The sequence below is a fragment of the Electrophorus electricus genome, chromosome 2 (assembly GCF_013358815.1).
Source record: "Electrophorus electricus isolate fEleEle1 chromosome 2, fEleEle1.pri, whole genome shotgun sequence".
Lineage (NCBI taxonomy): Eukaryota > Metazoa > Chordata > Actinopteri > Gymnotiformes > Gymnotidae > Electrophorus > Electrophorus electricus.
This window is the reverse complement of record NC_049536.1, coordinates 22,733,277-22,755,092: the sequence shown is the minus strand read 5'-3', so window position 1 is coordinate 22,755,092 and position 21,816 is coordinate 22,733,277. Positions and strand designations below refer to the sequence as shown.

The 21,816-nt window shown below is 40.8% G+C and overlaps 4 protein-coding genes across 5 annotated transcripts; 1 reads left to right on the top strand and 3 right to left on the bottom strand.

Moving 5' to 3' along the window:
* Positions 1-380: 380 nt before the first annotated feature.
* On the bottom strand, positions 381-4,785 carry ndfip1 (Nedd4 family interacting protein 1). The gene is made up of 8 exons (XM_027007131.2): positions 4,535-4,785; positions 3,672-3,756; positions 3,233-3,366; positions 2,770-2,857; positions 2,507-2,631; positions 1,863-1,929; positions 1,612-1,720; positions 381-1,458 (listed from the first exon to the last, which is right to left on the bottom strand). The coding sequence occupies exons 1-7, from the start codon at positions 4,562-4,564 to the stop codon at positions 1,614-1,616; spliced, it is 636 nt and encodes a 211-aa protein (XP_026862932.1). The 5' UTR covers positions 4,565-4,785; the 3' UTR covers positions 381-1,458; positions 1,612-1,613.
* A 463-nt stretch (positions 4,786-5,248) lies between these two features.
* On the bottom strand, positions 5,249-7,947 carry gnpda1 (glucosamine-6-phosphate deaminase 1). 2 transcript variants are annotated; one of them, XM_027007129.2, is made up of 7 exons: positions 7,858-7,947; positions 7,491-7,654; positions 7,297-7,398; positions 7,016-7,198; positions 6,716-6,900; positions 6,314-6,488; positions 5,249-5,982 (listed from the first exon to the last, which is right to left on the bottom strand). In XM_027007129.2, exons 2-7 carry the CDS (start codon positions 7,612-7,614, stop codon positions 5,942-5,944), a joined length of 810 nt encoding a protein of 269 aa, XP_026862930.2. In that variant the 5' UTR covers positions 7,615-7,654; positions 7,858-7,947; the 3' UTR covers positions 5,249-5,941. The 2 variants fall into 2 exon arrangements, with proteins under 2 accessions (XP_026862930.2, XP_026862929.2); XM_027007128.2 differs by having other exon boundaries at positions 7,491-7,940.
* Positions 7,948-8,143: 196 nt separating this feature from the next.
* Positions 8,144-18,384, bottom strand: hspa4b (heat shock protein 4b). The gene is made up of 19 exons (XM_027007178.2): positions 18,112-18,384; positions 16,775-16,832; positions 16,460-16,600; positions 14,888-15,010; positions 14,616-14,715; positions 14,344-14,477; positions 13,999-14,243; positions 13,681-13,757; positions 13,443-13,594; positions 13,129-13,235; positions 12,856-12,989; positions 12,564-12,760; positions 12,079-12,171; positions 11,796-11,951; positions 11,569-11,694; positions 10,977-11,084; positions 9,205-9,324; positions 8,954-9,115; positions 8,144-8,637 (listed from the first exon to the last, which is right to left on the bottom strand). The coding sequence occupies exons 1-19, from the start codon at positions 18,216-18,218 to the stop codon at positions 8,443-8,445; spliced, it is 2,535 nt and encodes an 844-aa protein (XP_026862979.2). The 5' UTR covers positions 18,219-18,384; the 3' UTR covers positions 8,144-8,442.
* A 428-nt stretch (positions 18,385-18,812) lies between these two features.
* mars2 (methionyl-tRNA synthetase 2, mitochondrial) lies at positions 18,813-21,814 on the top strand. The gene is made up of 3 exons (XM_027007124.2): positions 18,813-19,274; positions 19,351-19,685; positions 20,024-21,814. Exons 1-3 carry the CDS (start codon positions 19,016-19,018, stop codon positions 21,194-21,196), a joined length of 1,767 nt encoding a protein of 588 aa, XP_026862925.2. The 5' UTR covers positions 18,813-19,015; the 3' UTR covers positions 21,197-21,814.
* Positions 21,815-21,816: the final 2 nt, after the last annotated feature.

Below are 21,816 nucleotides of genomic sequence, written 5' to 3'. Positions count from 1 at the left end.
CTAACCGCACTTAAGCCTTTAGGATATTATTTAGACCTGCTCAATGTGTGTGTGTTTACATGACGCTTAAAACATGAAGTTTCTTTTTAAAAGCTAGCTTTAAAATATCCTAATAGGATAATATAATTTTGGTGGTTTAATAACCATTATAAATGACCTGGACTGACCACAAGTTTCAACCTTATTTGTCTTATTACAACTTATCTAAGTTTATTTTTAAACACCTACTTTTATGACAACTTCTATCCAACCTTCAAAGAATGTTTTTCAATGAAAATGAAAAAGTTTAGAAATAAGAGCTGCATACGATGAAAATATGTCAAGGTCCTGAAGTGCTAAATTTAGTTGCAAAATGATAGAGAAAAAGTCTTTATATCAAATCATAGCTCATTTGTATTTATTTGGCAAACATTAACAAAACAAATTTAAGTATACTGAACAGTGAACATGTATAACAAAACATAATTGTTATTGTCCAGAGAGCCACAACTAGATAGGTAATCCTGTTACTGAAGCAATGTTTATTAAAACTTACTTGCACAAGTTTAAACAAACAAAATCACAATATACAGTTTTGTTCAGCACTATTTCATTAACATGCCTTTCACTACAATCTTTAATACAAAACGTAATAGTTTATCTACTGCTAGTTTTAGCATCAAATTACCGTTGCTCAACACAAAAATCACTGAAGTAATAAACTGTTCAGGTGTGTCAAATGTTAAATCAAATCAAACTTTCTTATTAAAAAGCTTTGCATTTACTGAAACGCTTTGCAAGCGTTTACATTTTGGTCCTAATTATGAAACTTAAAAAAAAAATATATATATATATATATATATATATATCAACCACCGCATAAGTTGACAAGTTAATCAATCATAATTTTGATGTAAGGCCAAGTATATTCCTGAATGTTGCTGTAGCTTCAGTGTCTCTTCAAAGTGCAGGTGTAAGAAACAATCGATATTATAATGGTCCTAATACATCTATTCTTTGTATATTACACACAGAAAAGGTTTGGTTACAATACTTACTCACAAAGTAAAACTAAACTTTCCCCCAGCACTATTAATGAGAATACTAACAGGCCATCGCATTACCCAAGATAATCTCTGAGTACACTGTGAACTTTGCAAGGAATTACGTGTCTGAAGATATGGCTGTTTAGCATAAACTTCATCGCATGCTAATTTAAAAACACCCAGCAACAGACAATGAAGCAATGTTGCCATAGTAAATTGCACTGGATATTAGTTACTGATTATAAATACAAGATTGGAGGACTATTAATACCCTTTTAGATGTACATAAATGTACCTTAACGTTCAGTTGTTTAATAGCAGTACGGTGATGTTTAATGTGAACATTTTCTTCTGTTCACTGCTTTCTAGGTCCTGCAGATTTGAGCTGAGCTTGTCATTTTGTTGATTTTGTAGTAGTCCTGAGATGAAAAATCTTTACACAAACAGAGCACATGTTTATAACATAGCAGCATGAAGATATTACATGTTATTTTTAAAGGCCACTATTAAGTCAAAAATAATTTTTTACATATCACTTACACACAGACACACACAACGTGTGTAAATACAATGAAGTTATACTTACATTTAATAGATAAAAAGGACTCTGGTTCGAGGAAGAGATGAGAAGGAATGGTCAGCCATGTTGCGCACTCTAGAATAATTAACAAACCCCCTGAAGAACAGCAGGAACCCTGTGGAGAAAGAGCAACACCTAATCTAGCATCAGCCAGATGCAGACACAAAGAATTACCAGCATTTCCCCTCTATTAATGCACTAAATGAACATTGGAAAATGAAAGATCCTTCTCTACATCCTCTGAAACGCATACTTACCCACAAGCAAAAAAACCCACCACAGCCAGTACTGCCCATCAAAGTATCCAGGAAAGTATGTGGAAAACTGGTTTAAGGAATAAAACAAAACAAAACAAAAAAAAGTTACTTACATTAGTTATAAATGTTTAACACATTTAGAATTCATTATTCCAGCAAATTTGGAAGAGACCAGAACACAATGCTTTTCCCAGTAACGAAACCTGAAAGACATGCATTGCAAGTCTGTAGTGCTGTTAAGTCAACGGCCACATCTTTTCTGGACTGAACCTCGTAAAAGGTTTGGACAAGTTTTTTTTACATAGTATTAGATTAGTACCAACCTCAAAATTATAGTCCTTCTGCCACAGAACAATAACTACTACACCTCAAGGTATTTATGAAATTTTTTATGCCAAGCCCAGCACGGACCTGCACGGTAACTTTCACCCTCACTCAGGTTTAGTTGGATAAAATGTCCACACAAGAGGGCACTGTTATCTTCCAAGCAGCTTTTATGCCACACCGACAGGGAGGAAACTGGTATTGCTGCCCCTCTTTGCCACAGTGTCCCTGTTCTTGAACTGAGGCATGCTTTTTTATATGCTAAACTGTATCCTCTAGAATAATCAAGTCAAGTAGATAACCAGTTTTCAGTGTCTTACCCTGACAATCAGGACCCACTTAACCAGGGAGAGGCCGAACCCAGACACGGCCCCGTAGCGCCCCGCTGCTGAAGTGGTGAGGCAGAAGGACAAGAAGAACCCAATCCAATTGAAAAGGAAAGCCACTGGACACAAGAGACCACAGGGGTTCATTCACTAAGAATACAAGCCCATCATCACATTCATACTTAGCACAGCCTCATTTGTCTCCCACAGACATCTTTCTAAGGATTGCAGGCTGTGTACGTTCTTCAGGAACTTACTGAAAAAGGTCAACATGAATATGCCATCGTTCCCAACTCGCAGCTGGTCAACGTCCTCAAAGTCATCTCTGGAAATGAAATCCTCTTCCTGTCACACATCAGGGTTTGAAAGGATGACATGTGAGCATGAAAAGGGTGCATATAGGGTATTGTTTATTACACTGATGTTGTCTAACAAACTCTAGTACTTGTTTATTGCACTTGTCATTGTTTATGACAGACCTTATGTATTTTGTACTTCTAGGTGTCAGCATTGATCCCTGTATTTCTACAGTATTCTAGTTCATTGGTATCTTGGACTCTAAGCTGCTGTACTGTACTAGGATGTGTTCTATGAGGAAATGACAAAGCACTTTGTAAGTCGCTCTGGTTAAGAGAGTCTGCTAAATACTGTATATGTAAATGTAAAAGGGTGTCAAAACACCAGAGCAGAGACCCAGAAATGGGGCCGGTGCATCCTCACCCTGGCTGTGACGAGAGGTACAGTGGACTCAGCCTTGGTCCTCTCTGCTTCATCGTACGATGGCAAAGATGTGGCAACATTGTATGAGGGGGGGTTAGGGTAACTCCCGCTGTCTTCTTTATAACCAAAGAAACCTGTATGAAGGAAGACTGCAGCTCATCAAATTTGTCACTGTTGTTAATAGTTAGTCTTACAACTAATGGAAAATGGCCCTTTATGAAACTGAACTGAATTTAATTATTCTCTCGTACAAGCACTGAACAAGCCTTTCACATCCTAATAAATAACTTGCAACTTATGTTTGTGAAAGATTATTTCTGAGATAGATGAGAAACAATATTTCTTTTGCACTGTAGAATACTATTTCGAATATACAGAACGTAGATCGATATTTTGAATTTGTTTGAGGGGTTTGTCCATTGTGTTAAGATGCCTTTACCTGCCCCAGCAGCTATGCTGTTGTAGGACGGAGGTGCATCAGCTGTTTCTGGAGGAACCTCGGGGTTTTGCTCCTCGTTCGTTAACTGCAGATGAGACAACAATATACCAAATACAAGTCCCACTTTCTTTCAGAATGTTTCGAGCGAAAGTAGACGTTTAACAGCAGGGAGTAGGATCGGGGCTGTTTAATGACAGGGTATGGGAAATACCATTCAACCATATCCCATATATCTAGTTAGGCTAGCTACCAAGCCATATATTCTTATACCGTAGGGCTACTGACTAGTGCAGCTAATAGACTAAGCTCATATTAACTAATAATGCAGCATTGCACATGTTATCATAATAATATATCAGAAATGCCCCATACTTCAGTTTGTCCTTGCATTTGTACCAGCCTGGCTTCGTACAACTAAGCTAACAGTTATGGGTCCAAGAGCAGTCCAGTTGTTGGTATTACTAGCTAATACCACCAGAAAACGGCCGAATTACAAGATTAGGAAACTAAGGCAAGACACCGGCTCTTAACTTAACTAACTGGCTATACCACGCTACGAAGGGAAGAAAATGAAACCATGCAAGCAGGCCGTAAATCCTGCCAAGCAAATATTTAGCTAGTGGGCCTACGACATTAGCCAGCTAGCGGTTAGCCGTGTTAAACTCAGGCGATGTTGTTGAGTATAGTGAGCGTTAGCTTGCTAATACAGAGTATGGGGCAACAGCTGCCTGACCGCTAAACTCGATGTCAGTTGGTGTTAACAGTATTGTTGTAGTTTCCGAAATATTTTACTGTAGTTAAGCAGTTCTACTTCTCAGTAATCATATAAGCAACAAGACAAGTAAACTAGCTAGGTTAGCTACCTGCCGATATCCATTTCTTTGCTCAGCCATTCTTCAGTAGTCTTGACCAGTCGCTAAATCATGTGCGTATCGAGCTATCTACGATTACTCGTGTAACTAGAAAAATAAGCGGACTTGCTGCTAACGCGTTATATTCCCGTCCCCTTTACTGATGAGTTAGTTTTACTCGAAGACGTCTTCTAGTAGGAGTGAAGGCAGTGCTCTGATTAAACGCAACCACAGCAAAACAAAAAAAGGCTACTGCACATGCGCAGTAAAGTAGTTACTTCCCCCGCCTACCTTCTACAAATCGGTACAAAGATTAAAATCACATCTTATTATGTAATGAATAAACGCAGGCTTTAAAACCATCGATTATTTCTATCGCCATTAAAGTTTTGTCATTTATAACAAGGAGCAGGGACATTGTAGGCTGTTATTATTGTAACGTTTAAATTAAAGTCCCAATAAGTCCTCTGGTTTTAATACTACTGGAGATGGTGATTCCAAATACAATTAATATATTACCATAAATGAATTTTAATTGTAATTTTGTAAACAGTTTAAAATTAATTCTTCTTGTTGTTATTTTTATATTGTATTTTTTCATAGAGAGGCATCACTAATAAGTGTAATTGTTGAACATTGAAGAGAGCATTTGCCCCTCCCCCCGTCACGTGGTACGGCCTGCCGCGTTCGGGGGGGGGGGGGGGGGTTCACCCATGTTTGTAGCCACACCCCCGTGAAGACGCGCACCTGTACGGGTTACGTGTTAATGTGTCCCCGTCAGCGCGTGGATAGTCATTTGTTAAATGTGATTGTAGTCTATGTTTAGTTAAATGTATAAGTCATGTCTGTCGTTAGTGTTGTGTGTGAGTGCCATTGTTCTACATGTTTTATGTTAATAAATGTTTCACCTCGAGGGAGTCTGTGTGTCCTGCTCCACGGCCACCGGCGCTCGGGCCAGCGACAACGTTACAGCATTTATGGTGAGGGCATTAAGATGTATGCATAAACGATTCCACTTTAGAGTACATAAAGTGGAATAGTTAGTTTTGTTTCCCCCTTGAAACTAGTAAAGCATGGCTTATGTATTTGTGAGCTGGAAATCAGCTGATATGAGTTTTAGCAACCACATTAAAATCCCACAAAAAAAACCAAAACATGTTCTACTGGGATATTCAGTGCATTGAAAGACAAAATAAATGACAAGTTATGCAGAACTAAGGAAAGAACATCATACACTTGCTCTCTGACCAGAAAACTGATATATAAACATTTGATTTAAATGCATTATTGCAAATACAAAACAGAACTTTAAAATAACCTAATTTAATAAAATACATAAGTGTACAATATATTAATTAGGTTTTATGGTTGTATCTTCAAGACTTCAAGAATGTCCTTTCTCCTTCTGACTACAGTAAACTATGGTTCCTCCACCAGCTTATTGTGAACATGCATCATACCTACAGAATAAAGCACACTGGGATATAACACATCTTCTTGATTCAGTGTCTCTCTTAATTGTAACAAACACAAAAACAGTTGAAAATATATTATATTATTTAAGGTGCAGGCCAAGGTGTCCAACACAGTTCCTGGAGATCTACCTTATAGAGTTTTAGTTTCCAATCCAATCCGTCTTACTTAATACAGATACTGAATGTGTTCAGGAATGTCTGAAGCAGTTTAAAACTGAACTCATTAACATTACCTTGAGTAAATTTACTTGAACTCTTTATAAACGTACAGCTTCAGGAAAAGCAATGGACCCCTGATTTGTTACCTATTTGTTACCTTTGAAATACTTCACCGTCTTGACCCGCAACTCTTGGGTGGCGTCCTCGTCACATATAAAGATAGTCTGAGGGTGTTGCTGGAACGCGGAGACGGTCCACATGTGGTTCACACCCTCCTCGATGGCTTTATAAAGAGCAAAGGCTTTGTGTGCACCGGTGATGAGAATCATCACCTAGTAAACATGCAAACAGAGTGGAACACTGTAATTTGAGATGTCGACTTAGTTTTATCTCCTGAAAAGAGAAAAGATGCATCCAAACCAGAATAAACACGGGACCGAACAGAACAATGTAAAGAACAATGAAAGATGTGGTTGTGATTTGTATTATATTTTTTGTTTTCTTTACAATTTTAATACTTATGTTTTAAATGTCTAAATGTCATTAAAGGCTAGCATACCTCCCGTGCATCCATTACTGTGCCCACGCCTACGGTGAGAGCCATTGTAGGAACTTTGGACAGATCTCCATCAAAGAAGCGAGCATTGGCCAGGATAGTGTCCATAGCCAATGTCTTCACCCGGGTGCGGGACACAAGGCTGGAACCAGGTTCATTGAAAGCAATGTGACCATCAGGTCCAATACCTGCACCGTGAACAGAGCTATTAATCCCATGCTATTTGGACCAAAAGGGGCCCAATTTCCTTAAAGTGTCATATCTGTCTACATGACAAGGTCAGAGTTCAATTTACAGTCTTACCACCAATGAAGAGATCAATCCCACCAGCAGATTTAATCTCGTCCTCAAAGCTTTGACATTCTTTCAGCAGGTCTGGAGCATTGCCATCCAGTATGTGTGCATTCTCTGACCGGATGTCAATGTGCTTGAAAAAGTTATTCCACATGAAAGAGTGATAACTTTCTGGGTGATCTCTTGGGAGACCTGCACAAAGACAATGGTGTCTGAAATCTAGGGCTTTAGACGATGCGACAATTTTGTAAATCACAATCAAGTCCCAAACAAAAAGGTGGAATACATACCTACATACTCATCCATATTAAAAGTCTTTACATACTGAAACGAGATTTCCCCCTTCTTGTAATACTCAATCAGTTTTTTGTAGCATCCAAGGGGGGTGCTCCCTAAAAACATATACGAGCACGAATACATTTCAGTGATGGCTTTTATCGCAGCACGTCGTGTTTAATAAATAAGCTGTATTTAAAGAACATACCCGTTGGAAGGCCCAAAGTGAAGAATTTATCCGGAGTCGGACTGAAACGATTGATTCTGTTTTTGATGTACTTTGCTGCCCACTCGCTGGCTTCATCGTAGTCGCTGAGTATTATCAGTTTCATGTTTTTCACTACTTAAAGTCAGTAGATAACCAGCAGAACTCTAAAGAAAAAATATAAGCTACAGAATTAAATATATCGCTGCCTTCTCCAGACTTTAACCTCATAAAAAGTGGCTGACTGCAGCCGGAAGTGCTCTTATCAGTTTGTCAGCAGTAAAAAGGGAGAAAGCTGCCCGAAGAAGTTACAAATCCCTGCCACCCACAGTGTTGTTAAGAGTGTGAAGCACAGTAAGACAGAACGGACCGTCAGGGTACTGGACTTCACTGCGGATAAACACGTCGCGCTGCAGTGCTCCGCGAGGACCAAGCACGTGAATGAAGCGCTTTGCCAAATCAGCTGATCCGTTTCCGTCGCGCCCAGACGGAGAGTCATGTGATTCATAGTGGAACTGTGGAGCTAACAGATTCAGTTATAGGAAGATATGTCGGAAACGTGTGGTAGCACAACGGAATACCTTTTCAAATTAATGGTTAGCAGATGTACAAAACAAAAACAAAACACAATCTAGGGTGGAAAAATGGTCAAGTGATACTTTAAAGTTCGTTTTTATTAAAATCCAATAGTTGCACAGACCCAAATATTTTGGACTACACAGATACTCGACCACGTTCACACAGCATTGATGTCAATGAGCAGGCTTATTGCATTGTATTTTCAGTTGTTTATTATTATTATTATTATTATTATTATTTAATTTTTTAAACAAAAAGAAAACATGCACAATGCAGTCACTAATCATTCTGCCTGCCAAAACAACCCCAAGGGAGGGAAGGAGGAATGACTAGAGCAGTGACTGAGATTCGGGACAGGGTGAGGTGCACATCCCACTCAGTCCAGATCCATATCGGGCTTGGATTCGGTGTTCTCCGCTGCGTCCTTCTGGTTGGCACTGGTCTCAACTTCGGCGCTCTCCTGCCCGTTGACCGGTCCATTCTGTTCTGCTGGTGCATCGTCTTTTGGCAACTCCACTTTAGGCTTCGGTTTGGGTTTGGTCACAATGGGATTGCAAGCAGCAAACAGCTCCTGAGGGTACAAGTGGTTAGACCCGTTACTGGACACACACGAGCTGAAGGTGATTCGTTATTACCAAAAATCACAGATTAGTTAAACAACTGCTTGAAAGGGAAAAAAGTTATCTGACCATGTCGCAGAATGGACGGTTGAATAAAAAGATAGATGAAGTTAATATTGCCTGACATGACAATGACAATTCAGGGTTACCATTATTATTTTATCCAAATAAAGTTATCCCTTTAACCCATCTAGTGATAGGTGTGTATGTGTATGTGCGCGCACGCATGCATGCCTTGACAGGACTGGGGCTGAGAATACAGCTCACCTGTGTTTTTGCAGCAATTTCTGCTACTTTCACCACTGGGTCCAGAGTGAGAGACTGTTTGCACTGCTGGTTCATTTTGCTGTTCATCCATATCATGACGTCACTCACCGTCTTGTTCACTTTCTCAATCTCTGTCTCATCCAAGTGCTCGTACTGCTCCTCCTTTGATTCAATCATTGGTGAAGCGCAATTCAATTAAATGGCCAATAAAAAGGCTTAAGACAAATATTAGGTAAATCCACACATTTTACCTTCATTTTGAAGGCCTCCACAATCTTCATGTACTGCTGAAGCTGTTTTCCCAACTCCTCAAAAGCTTTTGGCCGCTCCTCAAACTCTGTGTATCTGTCTTGAATGGGTTGACCCAATTTCTACACAACAATTTAGTTGAAAGCACAAGTTAACACACAATTTGGCCACATTCATTAAAACTGAGTTTTTCACAATTCCTGATGTTTAATCCCAGTGCAGGTCAGTTAGGATTAATGCTATATTTTATTAAGTGAAACGACAGAATTACACTAGAGACAATTCATTTCAGCTTTTCTTTCCTTCACCAAACTCCCAGTAGCTCAGAATCACACACACACACGCGCTCACACACACACACACACACACACACACACACACACACACACACACACACACACACGGTTAGTGTTCTGTAGCATTGCCTTAAACTGTCTACCTTGGGTCAAACATTTCAGGTAGCCTTCCACAAGCTTCTCAGAATAAATTCTTGGAATTTTGGCCCATTCGTCCTGACAGAACTGGTGTAGCTTAACTGAGACAGGTTTGTATGCCTCCTTGGTTCCACTTTTCTAGTTCTGTCTATATATTTCTTATGTGATTGAAGTCAGGGCTTTGTGATGGCCAATCCATTACCTTCACTTTGTTGCCCTCAAGACATTTTGCCTAAACTTCTGAAGTATGCTTGGGTTCATTGTCCATATGCGACACCCATTTACACCCAAGCTTCAACTTCCTGGCGATCTTGAGATGTTCCTTCAACATCCCCACATAATTTTCCTTCCTTTTGTGAAGTGCACTAGTCCCTTCTGCTGCTGCCACCCCCATGCGTCACTGCTGGGACGGTGTTCTTTGGCTTGGCAGCCTCTCCATACATAACAATGGCCAAACAGTTCCATTATTGGTTCATCAGACCACTGGGCATTTCTTCAAAAAGTAAGAGCTTAGCCCCCATATGCAGTTGCACACTGTAACCTGGCTTTTTATGCAGATTTTGGAGCAATAGCTTCTTCCTTGCTTAGTGGCTTTTCAGGTCATATCGACATAGGCCATGTTCTACTGTTCACATAGATACTGTTGTTCTTGACACATTTCACTGACACCATTGTACCTGTATCCTCTATCTCCACAAGGGCGTTTGCTGTTGCTCTTTGATTTGTATTTTTTGCAACAAAGTCTGTTCATCTCTAGGAGACAGAACGCATCTCCTTCCTGAGCTGTATGACGGCTGAGTGGTCCCATAGTTTAAACATTTATATTATTGTTTGAACATGTGAGGACGGTACCTTCAGGTGTTTAGAAATTGCTCTCAAGGATGTGCCAGACTTAAGAAGGACAAAGTGGGAAGTAAACCTTGAAGGTAGGCCTTAAAATCCTGCCACAGTGACAACTACAGTTAACTCAAATGATGTCAGTTGGCCTATCAGAAGCTTCTGAAGCAGTGATAGTTTTCTAGAATTTTCCATGCTATTTAAAGGCACAGTTGACTTCATACATGTAAACATCTGAGCAAATGGAATTATGATATAGGGAATTATAAGTGAAATGATCCATATTTAAATATTTGTTGGGAAAAATTGCTTGTGTCATGTACAGATATCAAAAAACTTGCTAACACTATAGGTTTGTTTACATGGAATCTGTGGAGGGGATAAATATGACTTGATTATTTAAAACTAAGTCTATGTGAAACATGACATTTACAGTTAAGTTCATTAACTAACATGCATACACAGTACAACTGTGATGCATCCCAAATACATCTCACATCTACCTTTAACTCAGCAAGCCTGTCGATGTACACTTGTTTAGGTTGGTCCTCTCCATCTTCATACAGCCAATTTTCTGTGTCCTCCAACTTTAATGAAAGTGTGTCTCTGTCCTGTACCAAAGAAGGAAGACGAGGATCTTTAGCAAAACCACAGAAAGCATGTACTTGTACAGTTATGTAAAACAGGTGTGAATTCTTTGTACAGGGTCCTTGTGAAGAATGTGTCAGTCAATCTTACATATTTCTTTGATGTTAAGTATTTTTCATAGTTGTAGTTAAAGACCCACACCAAAATCAGATACACTGATACCATAACTCATTAAGTCATCCAAGTCAAAGTTTGGATTAACATCAGATACTTGATATAAAATTTTTAATCTGTGATTTTTAAGTAAGACTTACTAATAATGAACTGTTATATGAATTTCCTAGGAGCATTCAGACCAATATATTGCTTCCTGAGCATAATTCCTGAGCTCTAGAGCATAAGATCCAACATCTGGACCTGTACGTCTGGGATCCGTAAGCTCTTGACTGCAACATTTGCTGTCTTGTTAAGTGTGAGTGACCCAGCCAGCCTCGGCACAGTACTCACGCCTTCACTGATGAACCTCTCATACATTCCATGCAGTTTGTCCCTCATGTCATACACATACTCCTCCAGATTGTTCTTGGCGTCGTTTCGTTCTTTCTCAAGCTTGTCCTGCATTATCATCTTACCCTGCAGGGGAACACAACGCACCCTGTGTAGATCCGTTCCCAAACAGACAAAAGATGCCACCATTTGTTCAAATGGTGCGATTTATGAGGCAGAAGCCATACCTCGTTCTCCACAAAGAGATTGAGCATTTCAATTGCCAGCTGCCACTGTGGATTGTTTTCGATGGGTAGTTCCAGGACTTTTGTTTTCACTTTGGGCTTTTTTGCTTGTGGAGGCTGATCAGACTTTTTTTCTTGCTTGCCTTCTTCGGCAGACATCTTTAAAAGAGCAAACCACAGTCAACACATGAGAACAGGCCAGAAGTCCAAGCTGGTGGCAAAGGCTAAGTCGTGCCTGCTTGGACTCGGTGGTACATGGACATCACTAACCCTGGTGTCATATTACCTCCATTTCCTCCGTGGCCACCTTTTTCTCCTCATTTTCCTTCTCCCCTTCACCAGGACTCTTCTGCTGATCTTCCTCCACCTGCATTTTGTTCTGCAAGGCAGAAAGATTTACAGCTTTATGTACACAGACGGTACAAACGCTAACAACAGCTCACCCCAGCAATGGTGTGTTTCCAATACTATAAACATTAGATTTTTTAAATTCCATATTTCAATTAATAGTTAATACTAATTTCCATTAATTGTTGGTACTTGACTAGTAATCAGAAGGTTGCCAGTTCAAGTCCCACCACTGCCAAGTTCCCACTGTTGGGTCCCTGAGTAAGACCCTTAACCCTTAATTACTCATCATTGTCATAATTCAGTCATAATTGTAAGTTGCTTAAGTGTGTCAGCTAAATGCCGTAAAATGTCAATTGTTGGTAATATCATTATAGAGTACAATAATCTTTAAAGAAAGGGAATGAAAGTAGATTGCAGTACCTCTTCCTCCTTCTCTGGGGTCTGTGTGGGGCTCTGTTCCATTTCCATGGGCTCCTCGCCCTCCTCACACTTCTGCATCTCTACCAGTGATGCACCGGACACACTAAAGATCCCGTGGATGTTAATCCGCACTTTGACCTTGACCTTTGAACTCTCACCTGTGGCCTGGGGGACCACTTTCTGGATCATGTACTGTCCTAGTAAATGCAAGCAACACACACCATGTTAAATGACAAATGTGGGACTTAATCATTACTGTAAGCAAAAGGTGGGATTTGAGAATAATACATGCCTATTGTGGGATCTGGGTAAGGCAATTGTTTAGGGCTGTTGTAGTAGGCCTCCAAAGAGAAAGGTTCTTTTCGGTAGAATGTTAACACTTTGGAAAAAGGAGCTGCATGGTTTTTTGAGAACACTTCACAATCACTGGGGAAAAGAAGGAAAAAAATATATAATTCTAAATAAATCGACCAACAGTAAACACTTTAGAAAAGTGACAGATGCCATTACAAAAAAAGTGATATCCAATCCAGCAAAGCATGGGAACAGCACATGGAAGTTGTACCTTACACCATCCTCTGCAGCAGAGTTCCATTTGAGAGAGACTGGGTAGGGCACTACATCCGTTATGGAAAACTCACGAACTTTGAAGGCAGGAGATAGGATCGCACACTGGGGAAGCATGAAAACAGCACTGAGCATAAATTCTACAGGAGACACTATAAATGGGATCAGTAAAACTTCATAATTCTACCGGTTGCTACTCAAAAATAGCACTCTGCAAGCATTTCCTTTTTAGTTTGATTTGCTGTGAAAGCCATTGTCAGGCTCTGGAGCAGAGCTTGAGGGATAAGGTCAGGACGTGGCCAGTAGGCAGACCTGTAGGGCACATCCTCGGGCCACAGCCTCATCTGCATTCAGGGTCGTGCTCAGCTCCTTCCTAAAGAATTTGCCGATTCGCTCTTTAACTGCCGGTATCCTGGAAGCACCGCCCACAATTTCGACAGCATAAATGTCTTCGGTTTTCAGATCTGTAGTGGGATGGAATGCAAGGTTGGAGATACGAGCAGCAATCTGGCTACTGGCCCACACTGGTCAACAGAGTCATGTCACTCACTGGCTTGTTCCATTATGCTGTGCAGTGGAGCTTCTACTCTGGCCAGAATGTCAGCACACATCTCTTCAAACTGACCCCTGTAAGACAATATTGAAGCAAATACTGAGATTAAATATATTTCTAAAAGTTGCTATCGACATGAAATCCGACATGAAAATATTGGTGACGTGTTCCAATACTTATTTCACCTGCTGTGTATGTGATAGATAGATATGCATTCAATTGTACTATTCAAGTTATTTTGTTCCTTGCTTTCTTTGATAAATCAAAGTATTCAATTGATAATGGAACACGGCCAAAACAAATGTCAAATTTCACCTATTGAGATGTCCAGAGACGTCAATGTCATCCATAAAGCACTCAATGTTGAGGGGCAGATCAGAAGAATTTGCACTCATGAGCTTTTTGAGTTTCTCACACTCCTGGTAGAGGCGAACCAGGGCCCTGGGCTTGGACTTCACCTCCAGTTTATACTTCTTCCCAAACTCCTCACAGAAGTGGTTTACAAGGACCTCATCAAAATCTTTCCCTCCCATGTGTTGGTCAAAGGCTGTAGCAAGAATCTTTAAGGTATAAACAAAAGTCATCACTTAGTCTCCTAATCAAAGTGTACAATACCTACAAAAGGTCTGACACGAAAGTGAAAATGCTTTCAATACACACCTTGAGCTTGCCCTTGTTGAAAGCACAGACAGACACCTGGTAACCCGAGTGGCCAAGATCCACAAAAACCACATTGCGGGGCTTCTCCTCGGGGGCTGGTAGGTCCTGTTTGTAGATGCCGTATGCCAGTGCCACTGTGGGAACAAACGTGTCCCTTCACTGCTCTGAATCAGGGGCATAGAGCTTTGCAGTGACGCCAAGTAAGCAAGGACTGAGGGACGGAGGCTTCGGTTTCAGTGCTGTGATCTATGTGACTATGGGCCACTGTCTACCTGCAGTAGTTTCGTTCATCAGCCGCAAGCAGTTGAGTCCGGCGATCTGAGCTGCGTCCACCACTGATCTCCTCTCCGCATCTGTGTAGTAGCAGGGAACCTGAAAACCATGACAACCCTTATTGAAGACGTTCTCCTACGGAGCTAAATGCGTACTGGAGACCTTTCTTATAAATACCAAGATGACTAGGGAAGTTAGCAAAACAAGGCTTGTGAAGCGTCATTGATCATTAGCCACATCAAAAGGAACAGGGGGGTGGGGGGAAACTCACTGAAATAACACAGTCTGCCACGGGCTTCTTCAGAGCACCCTCAGCAGTCTCCTTCAGTTTGGTAAGAAGCATTGCAGTAACTTGTTCAATGCTGAACACCTTCTCCTCCTCCATGTATGTAACCTGGTGAAACATCAGTGAACAGCATTGGAAAGAGCAGGAAATGCAGACACCTGCCGAAGGAGGAGGAGACAGAAACATGAAAATTCAAACACTGCAAACTGCAGTGTACACATCTATAGACTGACTGGAGACCAGACTGCGGTCAGTCTATAAAGGGCTGCCTGGCTGCTGCCATGTGCTACATGAGCCCTGTAACACACATGCGGTGGAGGTCATGTTTACACACAAACACAGTACTATGCCCAAGTCCTAGGCAGCCCAAGAATTTACAAACTATTTATCTCAAAAGTAGTGTTTATTTGCTTTTGGAACACAGCACAACATATAAACATACACTAATACAAGAGAACATTAAACAGATAAACATTAATACATCAATATGATAAAGAATGTTTGTGCACTTTTTTTTTTTTTACCAGAAAGTAGTGAGAACCACACAAGTATTGCTTCATTCAGAGTTTGACTTGCAAAGAAAAACAACAACAACCACCCACAAACAAAAATCAAACACCTCAGCATAACTGAAGCTGTGTGGCACCACATGGACAGAGGAAACAGTTATGAATTCACCATGGAGTTGCTTTTGTGTTCAGAGCAAATGAACACCTACTGCCCTGATAAACAGCTTTAAACATGACATTCTTGGGGTGCCTAAGACTTTAAGACTTGATTAGTTGTAGCCTAGAGATTCTGCACCATTTTTCCAGGCGCAGTGTGAACTGAGCCAGGCCTGATTTGCCCATGCAGAAATTACACAGTATTTCATGCACAAGCACTCGTGAACTGACCACTACAATTCCATGGGTGTGACTCCTTAATTTGTGGTGCCTGGAATACATAAAATAAGGCTAATGATTTAAAACTGCTCAAGTTGGGCTACAAAAAAAGTCATCCAATATACTTGTCTTATGCTCTATATCTGGTTTAGCTTACATACTACCTTATGACCACTACTACCACTGCAATGACCACAAACAATGCTTAGCAATTTCAGATTGCACAGTATGAATAGAGAGGAAAAGATGTGACACAAATGAGACAAAACCTGATTTCAACGGGTCTCTGTCTTCCATTTAGTGGCTGCAGCTTACAGCACAAAGCGCACACTGCAGGGTGGCCTGCACAGCGTGTAACTGTGGAACGTTTGCCCTGGTGTTAATAGTTCATATTAAAGTTCTTCCCTTCACAGTTCTGGAACACCAAAGCACTGCACATTTTTATCATTTTCACACTAAACTGTATAGGGCTGCATTCTTCTGGAACAGAATATGAAGACTTTGCATAGATCCTGTTAGATACACCTACACAATTTTGTGGGGGAGGGGGAGCATTAAATAATGATTTGTATGTCAGCAAATCTCTGTGGAATGTCCAAAATTCAAGCTTTAGTTTCTTCTGTTGCTCACAGGCTCATTTTGTACACTTTTAACATTTTGCTGGGTCACTTACCTTAATTCCTGTTGTTCCAGTGGGCATCTGTGAAAGCTCATAACCGATCTTAGACTTCGCACTCTGAACAAACGGGTCTGAGTAGGCCCGGCCATGGAAACGCTTGAATCCCTGGACAGTATTCTTGCAGTTTGTGACCAACTGTTTTTCGATGAGAAGAAAGACATTTGGCATTTTTTAACTGGAACAATACAGAGGAGGAGCGCTCATACACAATTTGTACCTTTAAATAAATAAAATGAAATTTGAGGGGAAATAAAGAGCAAACTGAAGACTGAGGCACGGACTTGGAAAAACTGAACGCCGATCTCATACCTGACTTTTTGCAGCAGCACCAATTGAACGATTTCGAGGCCCAAAAGACACACATGCTCTGGAATTAAAATGAAAACAATAAATCAATCATTTTGTTTTGTTAAATTTACAATCATCATAATATACCTTACAACAATAGTTTATGGATTAAATACAGTGTCTGCTACCAACAACAACAAAACTAATTTAATCTTCTCTAACCTTTGCTAACATTTTACCATTTGGTCAGCATGGTAGTGTTATGGATCTACAGTGCACTTTGTCACAAAATCCACTTGGCCAGAAACGAGGGGAAAGACAACTAGATTTTTTTTTCTAGAAGAATTAGTCATTGCAGCTTTCAAAGCTTTCAAAGTGATGATGGCACAATGAAAAATAACTGGTTCAGACGTACAACAGCTTGATAATTGGTATGAAATGAAGCCTGCTGCTTCAGATGTAGAATTCGGTCTTTATAAGATTTGTCAGTTGTAGTCTGAAAATTCAAGGTCCAACATATAAGAAAACACAGCAGGGTCAGATAAGTAAATACTGTGAGCTATATGCAATTAAATGTTTTTAGTCACATTTGAATCCTCGTAACATTCTTAGCATCAAGGAATATCAAAATCCCGGAGCTTCAATGAGAGGCTAGAGGAACCAAAAAAGAAGAAACGTGAAAGAAATGAGAAGAGATTGAAATTAATTAGCACAACCTTAATGGGTTGTAAATTTGCTGGGTTTTTTTTGTTTTTTTTCTTAAAATCTGATATTTCGGAATAAAGAAATCGCCGTGTAAATCAGTTGGTGGGGTGGTTGAAACTGACCGAAGTAACGCTAGCAAGCCCATTGTATGAGAGTTGGCACAGAATGGTTTTTGAGATAGTTTGTTTTTAAACAGTAGTTATCAGGTTTGGCTTTGGCAGGCAACAGCATCTCAGATCTGCTAGCTAACATTAGCTAGCTCAGAGGTTGAGCAGAAATTTCTAGAACCTGTGCTCTAAAGAAAATCTCTAGGTTAGCTAACCTAGCTAGTTTTCTGACATACATTTTTAACCAGATACCTCAAATAATAAACAGAACATTTACATGGTCGATGAAGACAGTTTTCTAGTTACATTCCGTAAGTTAGGTACAATTACAGTGGCCCACTGCAGACATAAAGACTGTCTAGGGTTAGCTGGCTATATACCTAGTTAGCTACCCGGCTAACAAACTATCCACGTTACCCAGGATTAGTTAGTGTACCTTTACGTTTCTTTCATACGAAAATGAGGATTAAAATAACGGCGGACTGTATAAAAATGACAAAGAGAAGCGCAACCGCGGCCTCAGCGACTGAGTGGCCATTAACTTACGGCGTACATCTGTCGCTGTACTCGTTCGCTATCGTCTCAATCCCTCCAGCTCGAGCTACTGCAATATAGCAGTTCATAAAACCGACATCGAATCCAACCACAGACATCGTTAAAAATGACAGGTAACGAAAAAATGTCGAAGCTAAAGACTGTCCGGTAGACCAAACCGACGAGTTGCGATCTGATGTCTGAAGCGAGGCGTTAGTTCATCATCCCACCCTGACTTCTCAGGGCGCTCAAACGGCAAGCCGGTCGCGAGCTTACTGGTGGGTATAGTTTCCGGTTCAATGTCCAATGGCAAAAAATGTCCAACATGAAACATAAAAATGTACAACATGAAACATAAAATGGTCCAACATGAGACATAAAAATGTACAACATGAAACATAAAAAGATCCAACATGAAACATAAAAAGGTCCAACACGAGACACATCTAGACCCAATTTCATGGAGGAACGTTAATTTCTATGCTTCCCAGAAATTATGGTGCTATATGTACCGGGTAGAGCAACAAGACGTGTGGCATGTAATTTCGATAGGTAATAATAATAATAATAATAATAATAATAATAACAATAACAATAATAATAACAGTAATAATAATAATAATAATAATAATTATTATTATTATTATTGCTATTGAGGAGCGTCAGGGGAACGGAGCATATGATAGATGTTGATCAGAATAATGTTGATCTGTTTTAAATTCACCGTTCATTAACATCTCTGAGTCAGATACACTAACTACTAATGCTGATTTTAGGACCTGTTTAATCTTCTGAACCTTTGCTTAACCCGTATTCATTAGTCTTTTTTGCTGGTACGCCATGGCGATGCGCTCAGATCTTTAAGTCAAGGTCAGTACACGTGACCCGGAGGTAAAGTGCATCTAGCGCTTTGACCATGCTCGTCCGGAGGCTGTCGGGCTATGCTTTGCGTGGAGAGTTACAAGTCTGTCCAGCGAGGAGATTTTGCCCAAAGCTCATTTGGCGATGGACGTGCACGGACCGTTCTGGGACCCCCGTGCCCGCGTATTACGTCACCACGCCGGTTTTCTACGTTAATTCTTTACCTCATATCGGACACGTGTATTCCGCTGTGGTAGCCGACTGCTCACACAGATACAAGATACTGCAGGGGGTTAACTCCAGGTTTGCTACAGGTGTGTCTTAAAATATAACTCCTAATAAGCAAAACCTCTGAATGTTTTATGCTAACGTTTTATGATTGTTTTGCAGGTACGGATGAGCACGGTCTTAAAATCCAGCAGGCGGCTGCCACTACCGGCAAAGACCCCCTGACTTTTTGTACTGAGGTGTCGAATAGATTTAGGCATGTTTTTAGAAGATGTGGTATTTCATACACTGACTACGTGCGGACAACGGAGGACAGACATCGCCAGGCAGTTGAACAATTTTGGACTGTCCTCGTCAACAATGGTTTCATCTATAGAGGAAGTTATGAAGGCTGGTACTCTGTGCCAGACGAAAGCTTTCTCACAGAAACCCAAGTTGTCGACAGTACAGACTCTTTGGGAAGAGCAATCAAGACTTCCACAGAGAGTGGTCATAAGGTATGTGAAAATTAAATACTGCCCACTTTCTTTCTCTTTTGTTTGTTTTGTGTTTTGGATTTCTGCATTAGTGTCATCATTAATCTTATTGGATAAAAAAAACAAAACAACAACGACCCTGTTGTGCCAGATTGGTCAGTGTTTCCCTAATCCCAATTCAAACACTCATTGACTAATCTCAACCAAATAGCAATCCCATCATGCATTGTATATGGGTGTGTTGGGGTGCAGAAAATGGCTAAAATGTTTTAGTTCCCTTAAGATTTTCTGCTGCAAGGATTTCCTTGATATGTACCAGCTTGTTTGAACTGTGTAAAAGTATTGCATAATCTTAACAGGTGGAGTGGATGAAGGAGGATAATTACCTGTTCCGCCTCAGTGATTTACGACACAAGCTGCAGCACTGGTTGAGGTCCAACCCACGTGTCATTCAGCCAGAAAAGTTCTACTACATTGTCCTTCAGTGGCTGGAGAGCGATCTACCTGATTTGTCAGTGTCCCGCCAGAAAAGCCGTCTGCAGTGGGGTATTGGGGTTCCAGGTGATCCCGAACAAACAGTCTATGTGTGGTTGGACGCTTTGGTGAACTACCTGACCGTCGCTGGGTATCCAGAGCAGCACTCTCGCTGGTGGAGTGTCGTCCATCATGTTGTAGGTAAAGACATTTTAAAATTCCATGCCATTTACTGGCCAGCTTTTCTCTTGGCTGCAGAGTTACCCCTTCCCCAGGCTATACACGTTCATTCTCACTGGACAGTGCAAGGGAAAAAAATGTCCAAGAGTCTTGGCAACGTGGTAGACCCACTTGAGACGTCGCTGAAGTTCACGGTGGACGGCCTAAGGTACTTTCTGCTGAGACAAGGGGTTCCAGACACCGACTGCGACTACGACGATGACAAAGTGGTGAAGTTGTGCAATAGTGAGCTGGCTGATGCTCTGGGGGGTCTTCTCAATCGCTGTACAGCCCCCTCTCTTAATCCAGAGCAAGTATACCCTCAGTTCTGCAACACCTCCTTTCCAAAAGAACCGGAAGAATTCAACGGAAGAGCCGTGTTGGAGGATTACAAAATGGTGGAAGCAGTGTTGAGGCTCCCTGCTTTGGCAAAGGAAAACTTTGAGAAGCTACATGCGTACAAAGCGTTGGAAGCGATCAGCGGGTGTGTGCGCATGACCAATGGATTTATCCAACGGCATGCTCCTTGGAAGCTTAACTGCAGGAAAACGGAAGACAAACTCTGGTATGACACCGTACTTCACGTGTCCATGGAGTGCCTCAGGATCTACGGAATTCTCCTGCAGCCAGCTGTGCCAAGTCTTGCGGACAAGATCCTGTCCAGACTGGGGGTGGGGCCTGGAGAAAGGAGCTGGGATCATGCGCTTGATTTTCTGTCAAGATACGAAGGCAGGGACTGTCCTTATGAAAGAAGAGCACTGGGTCCAAACACGGGACTGCTTTTCAGTCGCCTTGAGAGGAAAAATGTGCAAGAAAAACACCAGAAACCAGGAAAATGACAAGACGGTATATAAGACCCCAGTAAACAAACATTCTTAACTGCTGACAATTACATTTCAGGAAAGACTTTTACTTGACATGTAATTGCAATAAGAGCATGGACCACTAGATGGCAATGCTTAAAACGAGTAAGTGGCAATAGAAGTGTGTACTTTGTAATGATTGCCTCTTAAACAAGGAGGCAAGTTGTCCTTTTTCCAGGTGTGACGGTTTAGTGTGTTGTGAAATCGTGACCCTTTCAGAGTGATGACAATTTTTAGGAGCAAGCTTTTAACTAACAAAGGACAAATTCTGGAGTTGTCATTGGTGTTGCAGATGCTCATGGCTGGACACTCATTTCATAGATTAAAGTGTCTGAACTTTATGGAATGTTATTACAGGTAATATGACCTCGGGAAAGAAAGCACTATGAATAAAAGTCATGTACATGTCACCAAGAAACTGAACCAGTGTAGAATTCTTTTCCTTCCTTTTAGGTCCTGTAATATATTGGTTTTCCACTTTATTACTGGGTGCAAGCAAATGTCATACTGGGACAACATGTAAAAACTGACATGATTTTTTTTTTTTTTTAATGAGAATACACGAAACTGAAATTGTACAAAGTGGGGGGGGGGGG

Coding starts and splice junctions, on each gene's coding strand:
- ndfip1 (XM_027007131.2), bottom strand. CDS start 4,564: ATGGCTGAGCAAAGAAATGGATATCGGCAG. Junction 2,858..3,232: donor TACCTCTCGTCACAGCCAGG/GTGAGGATGCAC, acceptor GATGTGTGACAG/GAAGAGGATTTCATTTCCAG. Junction 1,930..2,506: donor AGTGGGTCCTGATTGTCAGG/GTAAGACACTGA, acceptor TCCTTAAACCAG/TTTTCCACATACTTTCCTGG.
- gnpda1 (XM_027007129.2), bottom strand. CDS start 7,614: ATGAAACTGATAATACTCAGCGACTACGATGAAGCCAGCGAGTGGGCA. Junction 6,489..6,715: donor CAGTAATGGATGCACGGGAG/GTATGCTAGCCT, acceptor CATGTTTACTAG/GTGATGATTCTCATCACCGG. Junction 5,983..6,313: donor GACGGTGAAGTATTTCAAAG/GTAACAAATAGG, acceptor TTTATTCTGTAG/GTATGATGCATGTTCACAAT.
- hspa4b (XM_027007178.2), bottom strand. CDS start 18,218: ATGTCTGTGGTTGGATTCGATGTCGGTTTTATGAACTGCTATATTGCA. Junction 16,601..16,774: donor GTGCTGCTGCAAAAAGTCAG/GTATGAGATCGG, acceptor ATCGAAAAACAG/TTGGTCACAAACTGCAAGAA. Junction 11,952..12,078: donor TGGCCACGGAGGAAATGGAG/GTAATATGACAC, acceptor GCTCTTTTAAAG/ATGTCTGCCGAAGAAGGCAA.
- mars2 (XM_027007124.2), top strand. CDS start 19,016: ATGCTCGTCCGGAGGCTGTCGGGCTATGCTTTGCGTGGAGAGTTACAA. Junction 19,275..19,350: donor TAACTCCAGGTTTGCTACAG/GTGTGTCTTAAA, acceptor ATTGTTTTGCAG/GTACGGATGAGCACGGTCTT. Junction 19,686..20,023: donor CCACAGAGAGTGGTCATAAG/GTATGTGAAAAT, acceptor TAATCTTAACAG/GTGGAGTGGATGAAGGAGGA.